This window comes from Vicugna pacos, chromosome 13 (genome assembly GCF_048564905.1).
Source record: "Vicugna pacos chromosome 13, VicPac4, whole genome shotgun sequence".
Classification (NCBI taxonomy): domain Eukaryota; kingdom Metazoa; phylum Chordata; class Mammalia; order Artiodactyla; family Camelidae; genus Vicugna; species Vicugna pacos.
In genome coordinates, this window is record NC_132999.1 from 55,641,016 (window position 1) to 55,660,386 (window position 19,371).

The following is a 19,371-nucleotide window of genomic DNA, read 5'->3' on the forward strand; positions in this document are numbered from 1 at the left end:
TATTAATGCTCCTGATTAATAGGAGAGCAATATCAAATTATAAAATTTAAAGTCACCTCTCATATTTCAGTGCACTTTCCAGTTTTCAAGGTGACTTCTCATACTTTCACCCTCAACCCCAAATCTCTGAAAGAAGGAAGTTTCACTCCCTATTGTACACCTGATAGACTCAGAGAGGGTAAACAACTTGCCAGAGGGAGCTTAGTTAATGACAGGACCAGCCAGCAACTCAAGTCTGACTCCAGGTCCCTGTGGCATTCTCGGCCCCACTTCTGCCCCTGGGAACCACTGATGGCTCAAGCTTGGGGGTAAGGATGTGGCTGAGAGATTATGGTTCACGTGTCAAAGATGAGGTGCGCTTGACCCTGGTCTCCAAATTCCTCCTCCTATTGCAACATGCAGGTTCCCTGCACTTCAGTCCTCCACCCACTATACTTGCTACTCTTTTCCATCTCTCAAATGTGGGGAACCAAGGTCCCCTTCCAGATGCTGCCAAATAACAAAGTGGTTGAGAGCTCAGATTAGATTTGAAACCCACTTCAGCCACTTACCAGAAAAAAAACTTGTTAAGTAGTAAGTTAGTACTCCTTTCTCTGTGTTAGTTAGAATAAGCTGTAACAAACAATCCCCAAATCTCAGTGGCTAAACATGGTAGATTCTTCCTCATGTCTCAGTGCAGTGAAGGGTGGTGGGGCTGGGTGAGGTTGGGGAGGAGGCACTGTTCCACCCAGTCATTCAGCCCCCTTCCGTCTGCTGCTCAGCCCCTCCCCCATGAGATCCTCTGCATCCCGCAGGCTGGTTGTGCCTGGTCCTTAAAATAGCCCTCAATCAAGTATCACATGATGTCACTTATACGTGGCATCTAAAAAAAAAACCACAAATTTTATTTATAAACCAGAAATAGACTCATGGACATAGAAAACATAAACTGTGGTTACAAGGGGGAAGGGGGTGTGGTGGGATAGATTAGGAGCTTGAGATGAACAAATATACATTACTATATATAAAATAGATAAGCAACAAGGACCTACTGTATAGCATAAGGAACTATATTCAATTTCTTGTAATCAGCTATAATGGAGAAGAAACAGAAAATATATATATGTATGTATATGTATAACTGAATCATTTTGCTATACACCTGAAACTAACACTGTAAATCGACTACACTTCAATAAAAAAATAAGAATTGAAAAAACAGCCCTCACGGAACTGGCCAGAACCTGTGTATGGTCACGTGGCCCTACCTAACTACCGGGATGCTGGGCAGTGCCACCTCACAGTGTGCTGAGGAGGGAGGGGCCGCTGTCGCTGATGGTCCACCCCACCACCCCAGTCACAGGGCCTTGGAACATTCACTTCATTCTTCATCATCTGAAATAGATCTCCTTACAGGCAGAATTCATTTTGTTTTTCACTTTGCAAATAAATTGTGTTTTTTACAAACTGAAGGTTTGTGACAACTCCGCCTTGAGCAAGTCTATAGGCACCATTTTTCCAACGACATTTGCTCACTTCATGTCTCTGTGCCACATTTTGGTAACTCTTGTGATATCTCAGACTTTCTCCTTATTATCATTATATTTGTTATGGTGATATGTGATCAGTGATCTTTGACGTTCCTACTACAACTCATTGAAAGCACAGATGATAGCATTTTTTAGCAATAAGGTATTTTTAAATTAAGGCATGTGCTTGTTTTTTTAGAGGTAATGCTATTACACACTTAATAGCCTACCATTTCGTGTAGACATAACTTGTACATGCACTGGGAAACCAAAAAATTCATGGGACCTGCTTTGTTGCAATATTGTCTTTATCGAAGTATCTAGAGCTGAACCCTCAGTATCTCCCAGGTCTGCCTGTATTTCTCACTTGTGCCCCTACAGTAGATAACAATATTTGGGGGGGCAGGGGAGGTAATTAGGTTTATTTACCTATTTTTAATGGAGGTACTGGGGATTGAATCCAGGACCTTGTGCATACTAGGCACACACTCTACCACTGAGCTATACCCTCCCCCACTATGACAATCTTCTGAAACCAGAAAAAATTTCATGTATCTTTTTCACCTTGAAGTCCTCAGTACCTAGCATAGTACCAGGCACATAGTAGGTTCTCCAATATTTACCAAATAAATATTACACTAATAGGAACACAAACTTTAGCAGAATATCAGGACATGTGGGATGTAAGAACGGAGAGAATGCGGCATTCAATAAACAGGAGGCTCCAAGCCCTTATCCACTCAGCTCAGTGGTCCGCTCACAGGTCCCCGAAGTCCTCAGGGGCTGCCCTGGTCCCACCCTCATTCTCACACACTCCCTGGGTAACCCCAAGGGACTGCCCACCCTACCCCTATCCATCACAGAAGCCAGTACTTCCAAACAAGTTGTTTATTTGCATATATAAAACAAGACCCTGGCCAGGAGCCCAGGGGCAGAAAAGGCAAGGCTTCCTGTACCAGCTCCTCCCTGGCCAGAAAGAGTACATAGGTCTGGAAACATCAACACTCCACTACCCACCCTCCCTATATCCTGCTCAAAAACAGTTCTCTCTTACCCCACTTAAAACCTACTCAACCAAAAAGAATGGGACAACCCAGGGGAGATGCTGGGAAAATTAAGCCTAGGGATGGCAGCTGGCCACTCCCATCCCAGTGACAGAACACTCCCCTGGAGGGTTTCCAGGGACAACACCCTGTCCTCTCATAGGCTGGATCCCACCCTCGAAACAAGATAAAACCCTAGAAACCTAAAAATTCGCTCATGACTACATAATTCCAAAGCCAGCTAATCCCACCCTGGCCCAGACTCCTTTCTTGAAATTAATCCACCCGTGCGCATCTGACAGGAGTCGGGTCCCCAGAGCAAGCCAACAGGTCAGAGCTTGAAGCTCTCATCATACTCCTCTTTGGTCATCCACTCAGACTTGTAAGTCGACAGATGAGCCACTACAGATGCTCCCAGCCAGACACTAAAGTTCCTGTTGGAACCCACCCACATAGTGGCCTTGGTGGAGGAGAAATGGTCTGCAACCAACCGGTAGAGACGCTTTGTGAAGCCAGGATAGAGGGTGTTGCCCCCGCAGACCATCAGGTGGGAGACGAGCAGAGGGCGCATGGCGGCCTCGCAGGTCTCGATGGAATCCACGACGGCCTGAGAGATGCCGGGCCCTGGCAGGTCGAACACCTGGGGGCTGAAGAACATCTCGGGAGCCAGCCGCTGCATGGGTGTCAGCTCCACGGGGGTCCCATCTGGGAGCTGATAGGTGTTATTCTCGTCTGAGCCGCTCGGCAGGCTCTGACAAAAGTCCAGCGCCTCCCCCAGATTCTGCGGCACGTAGCACTTGGTCATCTGAGTGCTGGTGACCGTCTCCAGCTGAAAGATGTCGTGTCGATTGCAATCTTCCTTAAAGAGGCTCTTGAAGAGGTAGGCCGAGAGATCCTGGCCCGCGAACTCCAGCGTCTTACCACTGGGCTGTAAAGGGCGGCCCAGGTGGAAAGGCTGCACGCGGGTCAGGCCATAGCCTGAATCCACCACCACGCCGGTCAGGAGGCCGGAGGCGTACAGAGACATCTCCAGCTGGTCAGCCAGGAGAATGGATGGGACATCCAGTAACTCAAACATAATCTGCAAGACGGGAGAAGACAGAAGACATTCAAAGTATTTTCCCCAAAGTGCCCTGACCCATTTCTGTTTTCCCCAAGACCTCACTACGTGTCTCCTCTTAAAGAGGGAATCGGCACAGACCTGCATCTTCAAGGGACTGGCTGGTCCTTGGAGCTCAGGCTGGGGGAATAAGGGAAGGGCTCTAGAGGATTAGAAGGAGCCGGATTTGCCTTGGGAGCTTCTTGATGACAGTCTCTCAGAAGACCATTTTGGTGGATGGGTGCAAAGAGCCCCCAGCCTGCAGGAAATGTTACTGAGATGCCTGGTCTTGCGAGCAGTCGGGGCACAAGTAGGGGCCACGGCCAAGGGGCAGATTTGCAGCCTGAATCATTTTTTTAGAAGAAAGAAGAGATGAGAAAAGAAACAAGTGCTGCATGTTCACCACTGCCTCCAAAAGAGTGCGGAAGGAAGGACGAGAGGAAAGGAGGGAGGGAGAGAGGGAGGGAGGGAGAGAGGGAGGGAAGGAGGGAAGGAGGGAGGGATGGGAGGAAGGAGGGATGGAGGGGAGGAAGGAGGGGTGGAGGGGAGGAAAGGAGGAATGGAGGGAAATATATTCACCTCCTGGCAAGTAAAGCCTATTTTTTAAAATAAAAACTTTTCTAAAGATACAAATTTTATTTACAAACCAGAAATAGACTCATGGACATAGAAAACAAACTGTGGTTACCAGGGGGGAAAGGGCAGAAGTGGGGGATAGATTAGGAGTCTGGGAGTAACAGATACACATTACTAGATATAAAATAAACAACAAGGACCCACTGTATAACACAGGGAACTATATTCAATTTCTTGTAATGAGCCGTAATGGAAAAGAAACTGAAGTATATATATATATATGTGTATCTATGTGTATGTATAACTGAATCGCTTTCTGTACACTTGAGACTAACCTTGTAAATCAACTACACTTCAGTTAAAAAACAGGATTAAAAAATAATAATATCCTCCAGAGCAAAACAATCATCATAATAAAATAAAATAAAAACTTTTCAAACACCACGACAAAGCTGGAATTCTGATCTTTAGGGTTTGGCAAAGCCCTTAGGCTGATTTTTCTCCTGCCCATCACCCCTTCCAACTTTACAGAGCACCTCCACCACCGCCCCAGTTTCCCAGCTCTGCTGCACCCCCATGTTTCTGACACTACAAATGCAGAGTCTGCAACAGTCCATCCTTCTGCAGCCGTTGGCCACTTACTCACCTTTGCAGGCCCATCTTCTCCCCTCAGTGGGAAGGAGCTCCCTCCATTCCCAGGCTCAGAATATCATCCCCTCACCATCCATTCCCCAAACAGAGGCCAGGGTCCTCTTTATCAAACAGAAAATCAAATATGGCCCCACTAAAACCCTCCAGAAGCTGCTTATTCACTCAGAGGAGAGGTTGGCCAGCACTTTCTGTAAAAGCTTTTCTTTAAAGAGTCAAGGTTGCCAGGTGTAGCTCATAAAAACATAAGATACCCAATTCAATTTGAATTTCAGAGAAACAAATCATGTTTTCGTATAAGTATATCCCATGTAATATTTGAGACAAACTTATACTAAAACACTATTTGCTGCTGATCTGAAATTCAAATCTCTCATGGGTTTTATCTAGCAAACCTACAACAGTAAATACTTTAGGCTTTGCTCTGCTGTTGCAGTGTGAAAGCAGCCCTAGGTGATATGTAAATGAGTGGGTGTGGCTATATACCAATAAAACTTTATTTGTAAAAACAGATGATGGGCCCACCAGCGCTAGTTTGCCAACCCTTGGCTTAGAGTAAAATGCAACCACTTCCCAGAGCCTACCAGGCCTGTGAGGTCCAGCGCCTGCAAACCTCACCTTCCTGTCTCTCTTGCCACCCTCCCTAGTTCACTGGGCTCCAGCCTCACTGGCTAAAATCACCTCCTCAAAAAAGCCCCTTCCCATTACCCTCTTCAAAGGGGCTCCCCTTCTCCCCACCAGTCAGTTCGCACTCCATTTCATTTTGTCTCTAGAACTGATTACTATCTGAAGTTTTTGTTGGTTAACTTATTCATGGCCCCCACCCAGAACATAAGCTATTTGAGGGTCAGAATATGATCTGTGAACATTTATGGAAACGGTGATAGTGCCCGGTTCACAGATAATTTTACCTGCTGCGTCTCTTCCTGCAAGAGGAGCCTTTGGGAGCCCCCTTTCACCTAACACAAGCGCCGGGCACACACTAGGTACTCAGCAAATATTTGTAGGGAAAATTATTTAGAAAGCAGAGTTCCTGGTGCCCGATCATGTCTGAACACAAAGAGCCAGGGTGTTCCCTGCTCTCTGGCATGGGCAGCCCCAAGGAGATCTTACCTCCAGGGTCTTCTTTCGGTCCCCAGGCTCCCGCAGGGGGGATTCCGTGACCATCACAGGGCAGTCGTCATGCTCCAGCCTGTGCTTCTCCAGGACAAACGACCAGATGTGCTCCACGCCCTCCCAGTTGAGGACACGGCCACGCTGGATGGGGTAGCTGAAGGTGTCAGGACGGCAAAAGTCGATGCCTAGACCCACGCGCCGCCGGGCATAGCTGGGGCCGGGGTTCTCCCTGCATGGAATGTAGTTCACAATGCTCGGGAGGACCATCTGGGGCTCATTCCACCCCGACAAGCCAGCCTTCATAAAGCCAGACCCGTGGTCGATGATAATGGTTCTTGCAGCCATGGCGGAGGCAGAGGTCGGGGAGGTCTGCTAGACGTGGCTCCCCAAGGATGTCTGGCAAAGTAGGGCCACCTGCGGAGGGAAAGGATAGGGGTGATTTATTTGTGACCCCATTAGGCCACCACAAGCCAAACCTCAGGCTCCTCTGAGCCTGTCTGTTCCCCCTCCCAAGCCTTTGCACAGGCTGTACCCCATCCCTGGAATGTTCTTCTCATCCCAAACTCCTGATCACCCTACAAGGCCCACCTAATGGGCCCTAACGGGTCCTGCGAACCCCACCTTCCCACCAGGCTTCCTCCTATGCACCTGACACACCCGTCTATTACATCAGGTGGGCACTTCTGCTCCCAGAGGTTGGGCCCTATTATGCTTTGCAGACTCACAAGAAGTTTGTCACCCAGGAAGTACTTGACAGACTTTGGCTGCCTGATCTGAGGACACATGGGACACAAACCATCAGCCTTAGGGGCCCCCACCCTCGACAATAATAGTTTAGCAGCAGGAGCAGCAGGAGTAATAGTGACAATGACAGCTTTGGACACCATTTCTGGAGTACACACCCTCCATCCAGTACTACGAGGGACATCTGAATTTCCCATTGAACTATGCAAAATTGTTGTGTGTCCATCAGAAAGGATCAAATATCAGCCATTTCATATGGTTTGACCTGATAAATGGTCTCATTTCATTTTCACCACAATCTCTAAGGTGGTCGCCATCCTTATGCCCATTTTACAGGTAGGGAAATTGAGGCACAGGGGGATGACAGTTACTCTCCCAGGGCCACACGACTAATACAAGCAGGGCTGAGAGTTAAACCCAAACTGGATTCCAAAGACCACACTGCTAGCATCAGGCTAGGCTGATGAGAAGATGTGAGCTTTGAGTATACGCTGAGCAGCTAACGTATTACGTGCAGGAGGCTGCATGTGGAACGTCTAACCATGATGGGGGTCAGTTTTCTGATCTGTAAAGTGGAGGTAGTAAAAACCATCATGCTGGAAAGGTACGTGTGGTCATTGTCTGATTTCCAGACTTAACTATAAAACAATAGTAGCCAAGGCAACGCGGCATCAGTGAAAGGATGATCACATAGATCCACGGGACACAGTGGAATGTCCAGAAACAGACTCGCACAAAAAAATGACAAGGTGCAAAAGCAGTGACGTGGAGGAAGAAGAGTCTTTGCAATAAATGATAGGGGACAATGGCATATCCATACACAAAAAAAATTCTAATGAACTTTAATCTGTACCTTGTACTTCAAGAATGAAAATCTAGATCTCAGACCTAAATATCAAACCTCAAACTATAAAACTTTTAAAAGAAAACAGCAGAAAATCATCGTGACCGCAGATAAATGTTTTCTCAAATACAACATCAGTAGCCTGGTCTATAAAAGAACAGCTGGATAAGCTGGGCTTCATCAAAGTTAAGCTTCATAAGTCAACTGTACTTCAATTTAAAAAACTATTAAAAAAAAAAGTAAGCACTTTTGCTCTTCAAAAGACACTGTTAAGAGAATAAAAAGATAAGCCACAGACCAGGGGAAAATACTTAGAAATCAAGTAGCTGATAAGGAACTTGTATCCAAAAAAATATCAAGAACTCACAAAACCCAATTTAAAAAAAACCAATTTCTTAAATGGACAAAAGACTAAAACACTTCACAGAGGAAGATATAAGAATGGAAAATACATGAAAAGAAGTGCAACATAATTAGTCACTAGGAAAATGAACATTAACACTGTGATGAGGCAGCACTGTATACCTGTGAGAATGGCTAAAGTTAGAGGCTGACTGTACCAAGTGTTGTCAAGGAGGTGGAGGAACTGAAACCCTCACACTCAGCCGCTGGGAATGGAAAAGTGTACAACCACTTCGGCAAACAATTTGGCAGCTTCCCAGGAAGTTAAGTACACACCTCCCATCCAACCCAGTACTTCTACCCCTAGGTCTTTACCCAAGGGAAATGAAAGCTTATGTTTATATAAAAGCCACATGCACATATTTTTAGTAGCCTTATTTGTAATCACCAAAAATCTAGCAACAGCCTAAATCTCCTTCACCTGGGGAAGGGATAAACACATCTCCATTCGATGGAATAATATTCGGCAATAAAAAGGAACAAATAACTGATACACACAGTAACATGAATAATTTTCAAATGCCTGAAGCTGAGTGAAAGAAGCCAGACACAAAACGCAACGTACTGGAGGGTTCCATTTGTACGACAGCCCGGAAAAGGCAAAACTGTAAGGACAGAACACAAACCAGGGGCTGCCAGCAGCCAGAGGTGGAGAGGAGGGGCTGACCATGAGGGGTAATGGCAGAACTGGGTGGGGGCGAGGTGATGACGTTCTGTGCTGATTGTGGAGGTGAGTACGCACTGTACGCGTCTGTCAAAATTCTCACAACTACATAGCAAGAAGAGTGACTTTTACTCTAAGCAGAAAATATTTAAGGGAAAAAGCCCAGTGGATGTGGGGACAAATAAAAAGTAAATGAAATCCCCCTGCAGAATACAATCATCACACAGACTGCAGACTCGGTGCCCAGGATGCATGTAGGTATCTTGTGTAAGAGACACACCCCGGGAGGCAGTTAAGCCTGGAGGCCTCATTCCGGGGCTGTCACTCTGCCAGCTATCTGCTCTGCTTCAGTTTCTGAGCAGCAGTTACATCTGCCTGTCACCATGGAGCATGACAGCCACTGCATGGCCCCGGCCAGCAGCTGCCCACTGTCACCAATCTTAGGGCAGTGATTAGACTTCACTGCCTTGAATTAGCTCTGACAACAGATGGGGGAGAGCGAAAAGGAGGGGAAAGAGGGGGCCGAGGTACTGGTCCCCTCCCCTCGCCCGCTGGCTGGCTGGCTGAGTGATGGACTCCCGACACTGAATCAGGAGAACCAGGCACCTGGATGACATTCTGGGAAGTGGGCTCTGCCGCTCACATCCTCACACCTCAAGAGCAGGGTGATTTCCACTGTGATTGTCAATTGGGATGCTCACTGAGGGGGCTCCAGGCTGGTGGCTCAACTGACCTGGTCTGGGAACATGAGGGTGGGGAGCAAGGGGCCATCCCTCCACTGGACCATGACTGTAGGAAGGAAGTTTGGATGACTCCAAGCAGCCAGCCCCAAGGATAAAGATAAAATCTACACATTCAAAGGCATTTTCTGAGTCACCTATTGTACAGTCCCTACTGAGCACCCACTATGTACCCAAAACCATTCTCAACTGACATGCTTCCTGCCCTCCTAGAGCTTACATTCTACTGAGAAAGACTGTCAGTAACCACTCGATCAAATGTATCATGCTGGGGGGGGGGGGCGGGGGGTTGTGCAATGAAGAAAAATAAAAGCTAGTAAAAGCAACAAGGAGTATTAGGGGCACAGAGGCTTGGTGTTATTCTAAATAGGGCACTTGAAAAGCCTCTTTATAGGGTGACATTTAAGCAGAGAACTGAATTCAGTGAGAGAGTAAGACATGATTGCCTGGAAAAGCATCCCAAGCCAAAAGAACAGCAAGTGCAAAGGCCCTGAGGAAGAAACTGCTAGCTGTGATCTAGGAACAGCCCAGAGGCCAGTATAGAGGGGACACGGTAGGCAAGGGAAAGAGCGTTGAAGATCTTGAACAGGACTTTCAGGCCCCTGTATTGTGCTCAGAGACATGAGAAACCACTAAGGGTTTAAACACAGGAATGTTGTGATCGGACTTGAGTCATAAAAGGACCATGTGGGCTGATACGAAGCACAGACTGTAGAAGGCAAGAGGAGAACCAGGAGACGGAAAGGATGTGACAAATGATGGTGGCCCGCACTATGGCAGTAGCAGTGAAGAGGGTGAGAGGTGGGCAGATTCTGGATATATTTAACAAGGGCTGGAACCACGGAGTGTGAGACAAGATGGGGAATGAAGGAAGATGCCAAGATTTTCACTCTGAAAAGACAGAAGGATGACATATCCATTTACTAAGATGGAAAAGGCCACGGAAGGAACAGGTTTGGGGTAGGGAGGAAATCAGGAATTTTAGTTGGGGTCAGAAGGAAATCAAGAATCTTATTTTAGGCGTACTAAAAGTTTGAGGTGCCTGTTAGACACACATGACGATGTCTAAAGGCGGAGTTTACAGATGCCTGAGCTGGAGCTATAACTGGGAATCACTGAATGGATGAAATTGTAAGTTATGGACACAGACGCAATCATGAAGGGTAGAAAAGACTGGTGCCTGAGGGGACTCCAAGGTCTGGAAGCTGAGCCTTGAGAAGGACCAGTAAAGAGGACAAGAAGCACTGGCCATGGAGGTCAGAGGGAACCCAGAGGGAGTCGTGTCTCGGAGGCCAAGCGGAGAAAGTATTTCAGGAAGAGAAGAATTAAATGTGCTGAGAAATTAAGATGAAGACAAAGGAACATCCAGGGGATTTAGCAACACAGAAGCCATCAGCAACTTCTGCAAGAGTTTCATTGAAATGGCGAGCAGAAAATTCTGAGGGGTGGGAGAGAGAAAACCTGCCCTGCTCTGCAGAAACATCAGCAGTGTGCAAAACGGAAAACAGTGTTAAGAGTTCAGAATTAAAGGACACAGCCACCAACACAACGTGTGTTTTCTGATTCTGGATCCATCAGAAACAAATCCCCATAAAGAGCATTCATTATTACAGACTTCTGGTACCAGTCAGGATGGGGTAAGCTCCCTACAGCCCTCTCTACCGCAGAAAAGAGATAACAAGTTCAGACAAATACAAAAAGCAACTACCCCAGGGCTCTAAAAAGCAAGAAGAGAACAAAACAGGCAGACTGAAGAGAAGGATCAGAACTTAGAGAAGCTGGATCACTTATGTGTGGAATCTAAAAAAAAAAAGACAAAGAACTTACTTACAAAACAGAAACAGACACAGAAAACAAACTTACGATTACTCAGGCGGGGGAAGGGGGTGGGAAGGGACAACTGCGAGTTTGAGATCTGCAGATACTAACTACTACATATAAAAGAGATAACCAACAAGTTTCTTCTGTAGAGCACAGAGAACTATATTCAATATCTTGCAGTAACCTATAATGAAAAAGAATATGAAAACGGATACATGTATGACAAAACTATTATTCTGTACACCAGAAGTTGACACTACATTGTAAACTGACTATACTTCAGTAAAAATAAAATAAAATGAAATAAACAGAGAAGCAAACCACATAGGGGTGAGGGTCTCTTTTCTCTTGCAGTGTTGGCCTGAGGCAGGTTCCCAATAGAGCTTCAGGAGTGGTGACTGGCAACTTAGACTAAGAGAAAAACCTGCCTTTCTGACCGTAAGTTCAGGAAAAGGGGACTTTGCAAGTCAGAGAGGATGGAGAGAAGAGAGCATTGAAAGGATTCTCCTAGTTCTCTGTAAGAACTCGCTCAAGTCCCAGGCGCCCCTGTGCATGTGGGACAGGCCCAAAGCAACACAGCAAAGGCCTCATGAGCTGAACTGACGTTGCGACCACCACCCACGGAGGCAGACGGATTTACAGTCTGAATCCAACTGGGCTGGCCGAATGCTAAAACATGACAAACAAAAACAAACATTCTCCAGAGGATTTTAACAGAACACAGAGCTTCACAACACAACATTCAAAATAATCAGGACAGAAACCAAAATTACTCAACATACAAAATATCAGGAAGATGTAACTAATTCTTAAGGGAAAAGATAAAATGCCAACTTTGAGATGATCCAGATGCTAGAACTATAAAGATATTAAAGAGGCTATTATAACTATGCCCATGATGTAAAGGCAGACATGCTGGAAATGAACAGGAAAATGAGTGTTTTCAGACAGAAATAGAAACTATAAAAATAACCAAATAGAAATTTGAGAAGATGTATATATTATACATCTGAATTTTTTAAATTACATTCAATAGTAGAATGGAGATAGCAGAGGAATGAGTAAGAGAAGTTAAGATATCAATAGAAATTATCCAATCTAAAAAAAATTTTAATAGAAGGAGCCCCAGGGTCCTATGAGACTATATAAAAAAGGTCTGACATTCATGTCATTGCAATCCAAGAAGGAAAGAAAAAGGATTGACACAATGAAAATACTTACAGAAATAAGAAATAAAGGCTAAAGTTTTCCAAAATTTGGCGGAAGACATAAATCAACATATTCAGGAAGCTCAGTATATCCCAAAAAGAATAATATTTTTTAATGCACAGACACATCATAGTCAATTGCTGAACACCTAAGAATTTTTTTAAGTCTTAAAAGCATCTGGAGAAAAATAAAAACATGGTCTATGGCAGACCAGCAATTAGAACAACTGTAGATTTCTCATCAGAAAGGCAACAGAACATCTTTAAAGCCCTGAAAGAAAAGACTGTCAACCCAGAATTCTACACCCAAGAAAAAAATCCTTCAGGAATGAAGACAAAATAAGACATTCTTAGAGGAGGGAAAACTAAGAAAATTAATCACCAGTAGAACTCCTTGAAAAGAAATTCTGATGAAAGTTCTTCAGGTTGAAGAAAAATAACAACAGAATCTGTAACCTGGGGAACAAAGGAAGAGCAACAGATACGGCAAATATCGGGGTAAATTACAGAAGGGTATTTTCTCCACGTAAAATATGTGTGGTCATTGAAAGAAAAAAAAAATGGGTAACAATGTCTGATGGGTTTTCCAACAGAGGCAGGTGTGACACATGCAACTACTTTCAAAAAGGAGGCAGGGTAAAGGGACCCACATGGTTACAGGTTCTACGTGTTACCTGAAGTGTAAATATTGACTAATTGCACTGATAGGTTAAGCAGGTATATGATAATCCCAAGAGCAACCAATAAAAGGTACAAACAGACATAGCCAAAACTCTAATAGAACAAATTAAAACGGAATACTAGAAAATACTCACATAATCTAAAACATGGCAGGGAAGATGGAATGGAGACACAAAAGGACGGGGGGGGGGGGGGAGTTGGAGGAGCCAAAAACTGTAGACCTATATCCAACCATATCAATAGTCACATTAAAATAAAATGTCCCAAGATACAACAATTGACAGACAGAGGTTGCCAGACTGGAATAACAGCAATACAAAGACGTCATTATAGGCTGCCTACAAGAACTCAATTTAAATAAAGTGATGAAGATCAGTTAAAAGTAAAAGGATGGAAAAAGATACACCAGGTGAACAACTGTAAGCTGGAATAGCTATCTTAGTATCAGACGAAGTAGACTTCAGAACGAAGAATATTATCAGGAATACAGACATTGCATCTGATAAGAGTCAATCCACCAAAAGGACATAACACTCCTAGCATGTATGCAACAGCTATTCAAAACTCTCAGCCCAGACTGGAAGGTATGCAAAGAGAAACAGAAAAACCCACCTTTCAATTTATAGACTTCAGTTCACTTTTCAGTAATTGACAGAAAAAGTAGACAGGTCAAGTTGGTTGTTCAGAAATTCCCTATCTTTGCCAATTTTCTAACTGATATCCATAGACCACTCTATCAAAAACAATAGTAGAACATACATTCTTTTCAGAAACACATGAAACTCACAAAGACAGGACACATTATAAGCTACAAAAGGAACCCTGACAAATTAGAACTGAAATCATATAAAGCATGTTCTCTGATCATAAAGCAATTAAACTAAAAATCACAAGCAGAATGATATCTGGAAAATCCCCAAATATTTGGAAATTGCACAAGCCTGAACAGTGCATGGGTCAAAGGAAGAATGGGGAAATACTACGAACTGAATGAAAACTAAAGTAAAACTTATCAAAATGTGTGAGATGTCACTAAAACAGAACTCAGAGGGAATTTACAGCATGAAATGTTTGTATTTGGAAAAGAAAAAAATATGTCAAGGCGATAATCTAAGCTTCTACCTTTAGAAACTAGAAAAAGATAAATGAATTAAACTCAAAGTAAGCAGTGGATGGAAATAATAAAGAACAAAATCATTGAAACTGAAAATAGGAAACCAATAGGGAAAAGTCAATAAAACCAAAAACTGATCTTTGAAAAGATTAATAAATTGATATGTCTCTAGTCAGACTAAGCAAAAAAGAGAGAAGACACAAAGGATTGATATCAGGAATTAGGTGACATTACTTTGACACTGCAGACATGAAAAGAGCAACAGGAAATTATCATGAACAGCTTTGTGACTATCAATTTGACAATGTAGGAGAAAAGAACAAATTCCTTCAAAGACATAATCTTCCCAAGTTCTCTCAAGAAGAAATATATAACCTGAATAGCACTATAACCGTTAAAGGGATTCAATTTTTAGTTTAAAACCTTCCAATACAGAAAACTCCAGGCCAAAAGGCTTCACTGGTCAACTCTACTAAAAATTTAAGGGAAAAAATGATTCTAATTGTACACAATCACTTCCAGAAAGCAGAAGAGGAGGGAACACATCCTATGAGGGCAGCATTTCCTTGATGCCAAAATCAAAGATATTACCAAAAAGGAAAAATACAAACCAAATTCTCTCATGAACATAAATACTAAAAATTCTCTATAAAATACTAGCAAACCCAGCAGTATATAAAAAGAATAATACATATATCAACTAAACGGGACTTATCCCAGAAATGTAAGGCTGGCTTAACATTTTGAAATCAATGTAATCCAATCTACCAACAGACTAAATAAGAAAAACCACATTATCAGCACAGTGGCTGCAAAAAAAAAAAAAAGCATTGGGTAAAATTCACCATGGATCAATAACTAGGAATAAAAGGAAATTTTCTTAACCTAATAAAGGGCATCTACAAAAGACCTACAGATAATATCACACTTAATGGTGAAGAATTGAAAGCTTTCCCCCTTTAGGGGATCCCCTAAGATCAGGAACAAGGTGAAGAGGTCAGTTCTCACCACTCAATTAACTGGAAGTTCTAGCCAGTACAATAAGGCAAGAAAAAGAAAGAAAGGGCACAGAAATTGGAAAGGAAGAAATAAAACTGTCCCTATTCACAGAAGGCACCATTGTCTATGCAGAAAATTCCAAAGAACTTACAAAAAAAGATTCTAGAAGTAATATGTGAGCTTGCACAACTCACATGATACAAGTTCAATGTTTTAAAAAGCAATTATATTTTATAAACTAACAATAAACAGCTGGAAATCAAAAATTTAAAAACAGTGCCATTCGTAATAGCATCAAAAACTATAAAATACTCTGGTATAAATCTAACAAAATATGTCATAAAATATGCTAACAACTATGAACACTGATGAAAGAAATCAAAGAAAACCTAAATAAATAAATAGATACGCTGTGTTCATGGATTAGAATATTCAGTATCATTAAGATGTTAATTCTCCCTAAATTTATTTATAAATTTAATCCTAATCAAAATCTCAGCAGGAGTTTTTTTAAGATATCAACAAAAAGATTCTAAAATTTATATAGGAAGGTAAAGGACCTAACATAGTCAAAATAATTCTGAAAAAGAAGAACAAAGTCGGAAGACTCACATAACGTGATTTCAAGACCCACTATGAACCTACAGTAATCAAGACGTATGGCATTGGTGAAAGGACAGCCACACAGATCAGCAGGAAAGAACAGAGTCCAGCAACAGACGCAGACGAACACAGCCAATTGATTTCTCCAAGGATTTCAGTGATGAAAGATAGTCTTCTCAATAAATGGTGCTGGAAAAAAACTGAACCTCTCTGAGGGGAAAACAACAAACACCTCAACCTATTCTTTACCGCTAACGCAAAAATGAACTCAAAATGGATCATGTAAACCATATTTATAAAACCCAAAACGGTAAGATTTATAGGAGAAAACATAAGAGAACATCTCTGTGACCTTATCTGAGAACACTGAAGTGTTCTGAGATACATCAAAAGTAGGAGCCATAAAAGGGGAAAATGGCATACTAGACATCATCAAAATTAATAAGGTCTGCTTTGTGACACTATTAGGGAAATTTAAAAGATACACCACAGAATAGTAAAACGCAGTTTACCCTTGAGCAGCACAGGTTTGAACTGTGCAGGTCCATTCATATGCAGGTTTGTTTCAGTAAATACATACTGCGCTGCGACACTCCCCGCGGCTGGCTGACTCCACGGATGCAGAACCGTGGATACAAAAGGCCAATTGTAACGTTACATGTGGGTCTTCAAAGTGAGATGTTTAAGGCACCCCAGCCCTTGGGGACAGAAGCCCCTTAAACATCTCCCTTTAAGACCCACAGAACTTATATCCAGGAGGCCCACGGGGCTGCAGGGAATGGAGAGTCCACTCTTGAAGGGATCACGTACAGACTCACTGGCCCAGGGATCCAGTGCAAAAGCAGCAGTTTGAAAAGCGCCTGGACCACACGTGAAGGAAGTTCATGGGTTAACTTTAAAGCATCTACCACGGGGGCAGGAGGCTGTCGGGACTCCCTCCAGGGATGCACTGGCGAGCATCGATCGTATCTGCACTCTCCCTCTACCTTGCTAGTGCCAGTGTTTACAAGTCTCAAATCATGATGTTGTACACCTGAAACTAATATAATATTATATGCAAATCAGACTTGAATGAAGAAAACGAAAACGAAGGAAGGGAGGGAGGGGAGAGAGAGAGAAAGGAAGGAAGGAAAGGAAGGGAAAGAAACTTTTTAAAACTGGGCAAAAGATTTGAACACTTTATCAAAGAAGCTGTATAGATGGTAAGTATATGAAAAGTTGCTAAATATCATTCTGGAAATGCTGTTTAAAACCACAATGAGTTGCTACTACATACATACTAGGAAGGCTAATTTTTTTAAGTATAATACCAACTGCTGACAAGGATATGGAAGATGGAACTTACACATTGCTGGTAGGAGTATACAAAGCTACAATCAGGGAAATAGCTTGGAAGTTTCTTATACAGTTAAACACACACTTAATACCATTCAACCGACAAATTCTATACTTCAGAGGAAGAACAACTTAGGTTTGCACAAAAGCCTTCACATCAATGTAAAAATCACTTTATACCAATGTAAATCACTAAACACTGGAAACAACCTATGTGTTCTTTAACTGGGCAATGGATAAACCACGGTACAATCATCCCATGGTACACCCCTGAGCAATAAAACGGAACCAACTACTGAAACAAGCAACAATGTGGATGACTTCCAAAACTGGTATCTGAGCGAAGCAAGCCAAACCTATTTACTGCGTGTTTCTGTTAATATGACATTTTGGAGAAGACAAAACTCTAAGGACAGGGAACAGATCAGTTGTTGCCAAGGGCTGGGTGCGGTGGGAAGGGCTGACTACACAGGGGCCATGGAGGAATTTTGGGGGCTGATAGAACTGTATTATATCTTGCTTGCAGTAGTGGTCACATGCCTGTATGCATCTGTCAAAATTTAGAACTACACAAAAAAAGGGTGACTGCATGCACATTTTTAAAGTGAATTTTTAAAAACGACGTTCGGGGAACTATTGGTGAAATTTGAATATGGGTTATATTTTCAATGTTAAATTTCCTGCACTTGATCACTATATTGTAGTTTTGAAAGAGAATATCCTTGATTTTAAGGAGATCCATAAAAAGATATTTGCAGGCAGAATGTCATGCAATTTAGTTTCAAGTAGATCGGGGGAAAAAAACCAGCATGTATGTATAGAAAAAGTCTCAAAGCAAATGTGGTCAAAGATAATAACTACTGAATATAGGTGAAGGGTGCATTTTGAGGTGCGCTGAATTATTCTTATACCTTCTCTAAGGATGAACAGTTCTTAAAATTAAAAAGCTTTAGAAAAAGAAAGGATGGGAGGAGAGAAGTTGGAGGCAGCAAGTACTGGTGATTTTGATGAGTTCTGCTATGAAAAGAAGCAAAGAAATTCAACAATAGATGTAGAGAGATAAGGGACCCCAGGAGGTTTGGGGTTTTTTCTTTTTTAAGATGAGAAATAGTATGCTAAGGTTTTGTGCTGATGGGAATAATTTAGTGGAGGGAAAAGCTGAATAAATTAGAACCACAATTAAATCTAGACGCTGCCTACTTCTCCACCTCCCAGCCCCTGACCCGCCGCTAGATCATGGACCTCCAGCCCCACTGCCCTTCTTCTGTTCTTCCTGTCCCTGGACCACAGCCTGTTCCTTCCTCCCCTAGGGTTTTGCATGTGTTTTCTCTTCTGTCTGGAGCACCTGTCCCAGGTCTTCTGGAAACCAGCAGCATCTCACCATCTGGATCTCAGCTCAAGGGTCACCCCATCAGAGAAGGCTTCACTGGACCCCAACTCTGCTCCCAGCCAATATCTTATCAACTACTTTTATTATCTTCATAGCACTTACCTCAACACATAATCCCATTGCGTTCTTTTTAAAATTCTTTTGAGGCGGAGTTAATTAGGTTTTCACTTATTTATTTTAATGGAGGTACTGGGGATTGAACCCAGGACTTCATGCATACTAAGCATGCACTCTACCACTGTGCTATATCCTCCATCTTCCTGTTGTGTGCTCTCTGACTTATCTCCCCCTCAGCACCACCAGAATGTAGATTCCAAGGTGGACAAGTTTTTGTCTTTCGCTTCCATGTTCCCATCACAGAACTGGCATATTTTTGTTAAATCAATTTGTGTTGAATGAATCACTGTCTTAGAATACACTGGTTTGCTGGCAGAAGGATGGTTCTGCATGGACTCCCCTCCCATGTCCCTCAAACATTAGTTTCTTCCATAGGCTTCTGGTTGCTTCCCTGCTCAAAACCATTTAACCACTCCCACAGCCAACATGCAGATACAACCTGAACTCATCTTGACTTGCAAGGCACCTGGGTCTGGCTTTCCCAGCTAGTCTCATCTCTCTCCTCTCCAGGCACATGAAGCCAGAGCCAGGCTGCAGTATGTGTTGCCTGAGAAACGTGTCCTTTCTGCATCACTTCTCTGCCTGAAATTCCCTCCCACCACACCTCACCAGTCTTTAAGGTCCAAATCAAATCTAGTCTCCTGAAGGCTTCTAACACCAGACAACTTCCACATGGGAGCCCTACCCTCCCAGGACCACCGCAACACAGAATACTCTCT

The 19,371-nt window shown here is 43.1% G+C and overlaps 1 protein-coding gene and 1 non-coding gene across 2 annotated transcripts in view; both read right to left on the minus strand.

Annotated features, from left to right (window-relative positions):
• Nucleotides 1–1,947: 1,947 nt before the first annotated feature.
• On the minus strand, nt 1,948–2,020 carry TRNAT-AGU (transfer RNA threonine (anticodon AGU)). Its single transcript has one exon. It is a non-coding gene; the product is annotated as a tRNA-Thr (tRNA).
• A 370-nt stretch (nt 2,021–2,390) lies between these two features.
• Nucleotides 2,391–19,371, minus strand: part of ACTL8 (actin like 8) — a 61,229-nt gene continuing 44,248 nt past the window's right edge. The window contains exons 2-3 of the mRNA XM_006197048.4: nt 5,988–6,404; nt 2,391–3,632 (exon numbers count right to left, since the gene is read on the minus strand). Of these exons, the coding sequence (XP_006197110.1) occupies nt 2,883–3,632; nt 5,988–6,335 (1,098 nt within the window). The 5' untranslated portion in view covers nt 6,336–6,404 and the 3' untranslated portion in view covers nt 2,391–2,882. The remainder of the gene's footprint in view (nt 3,633–5,987; nt 6,405–19,371) is intronic.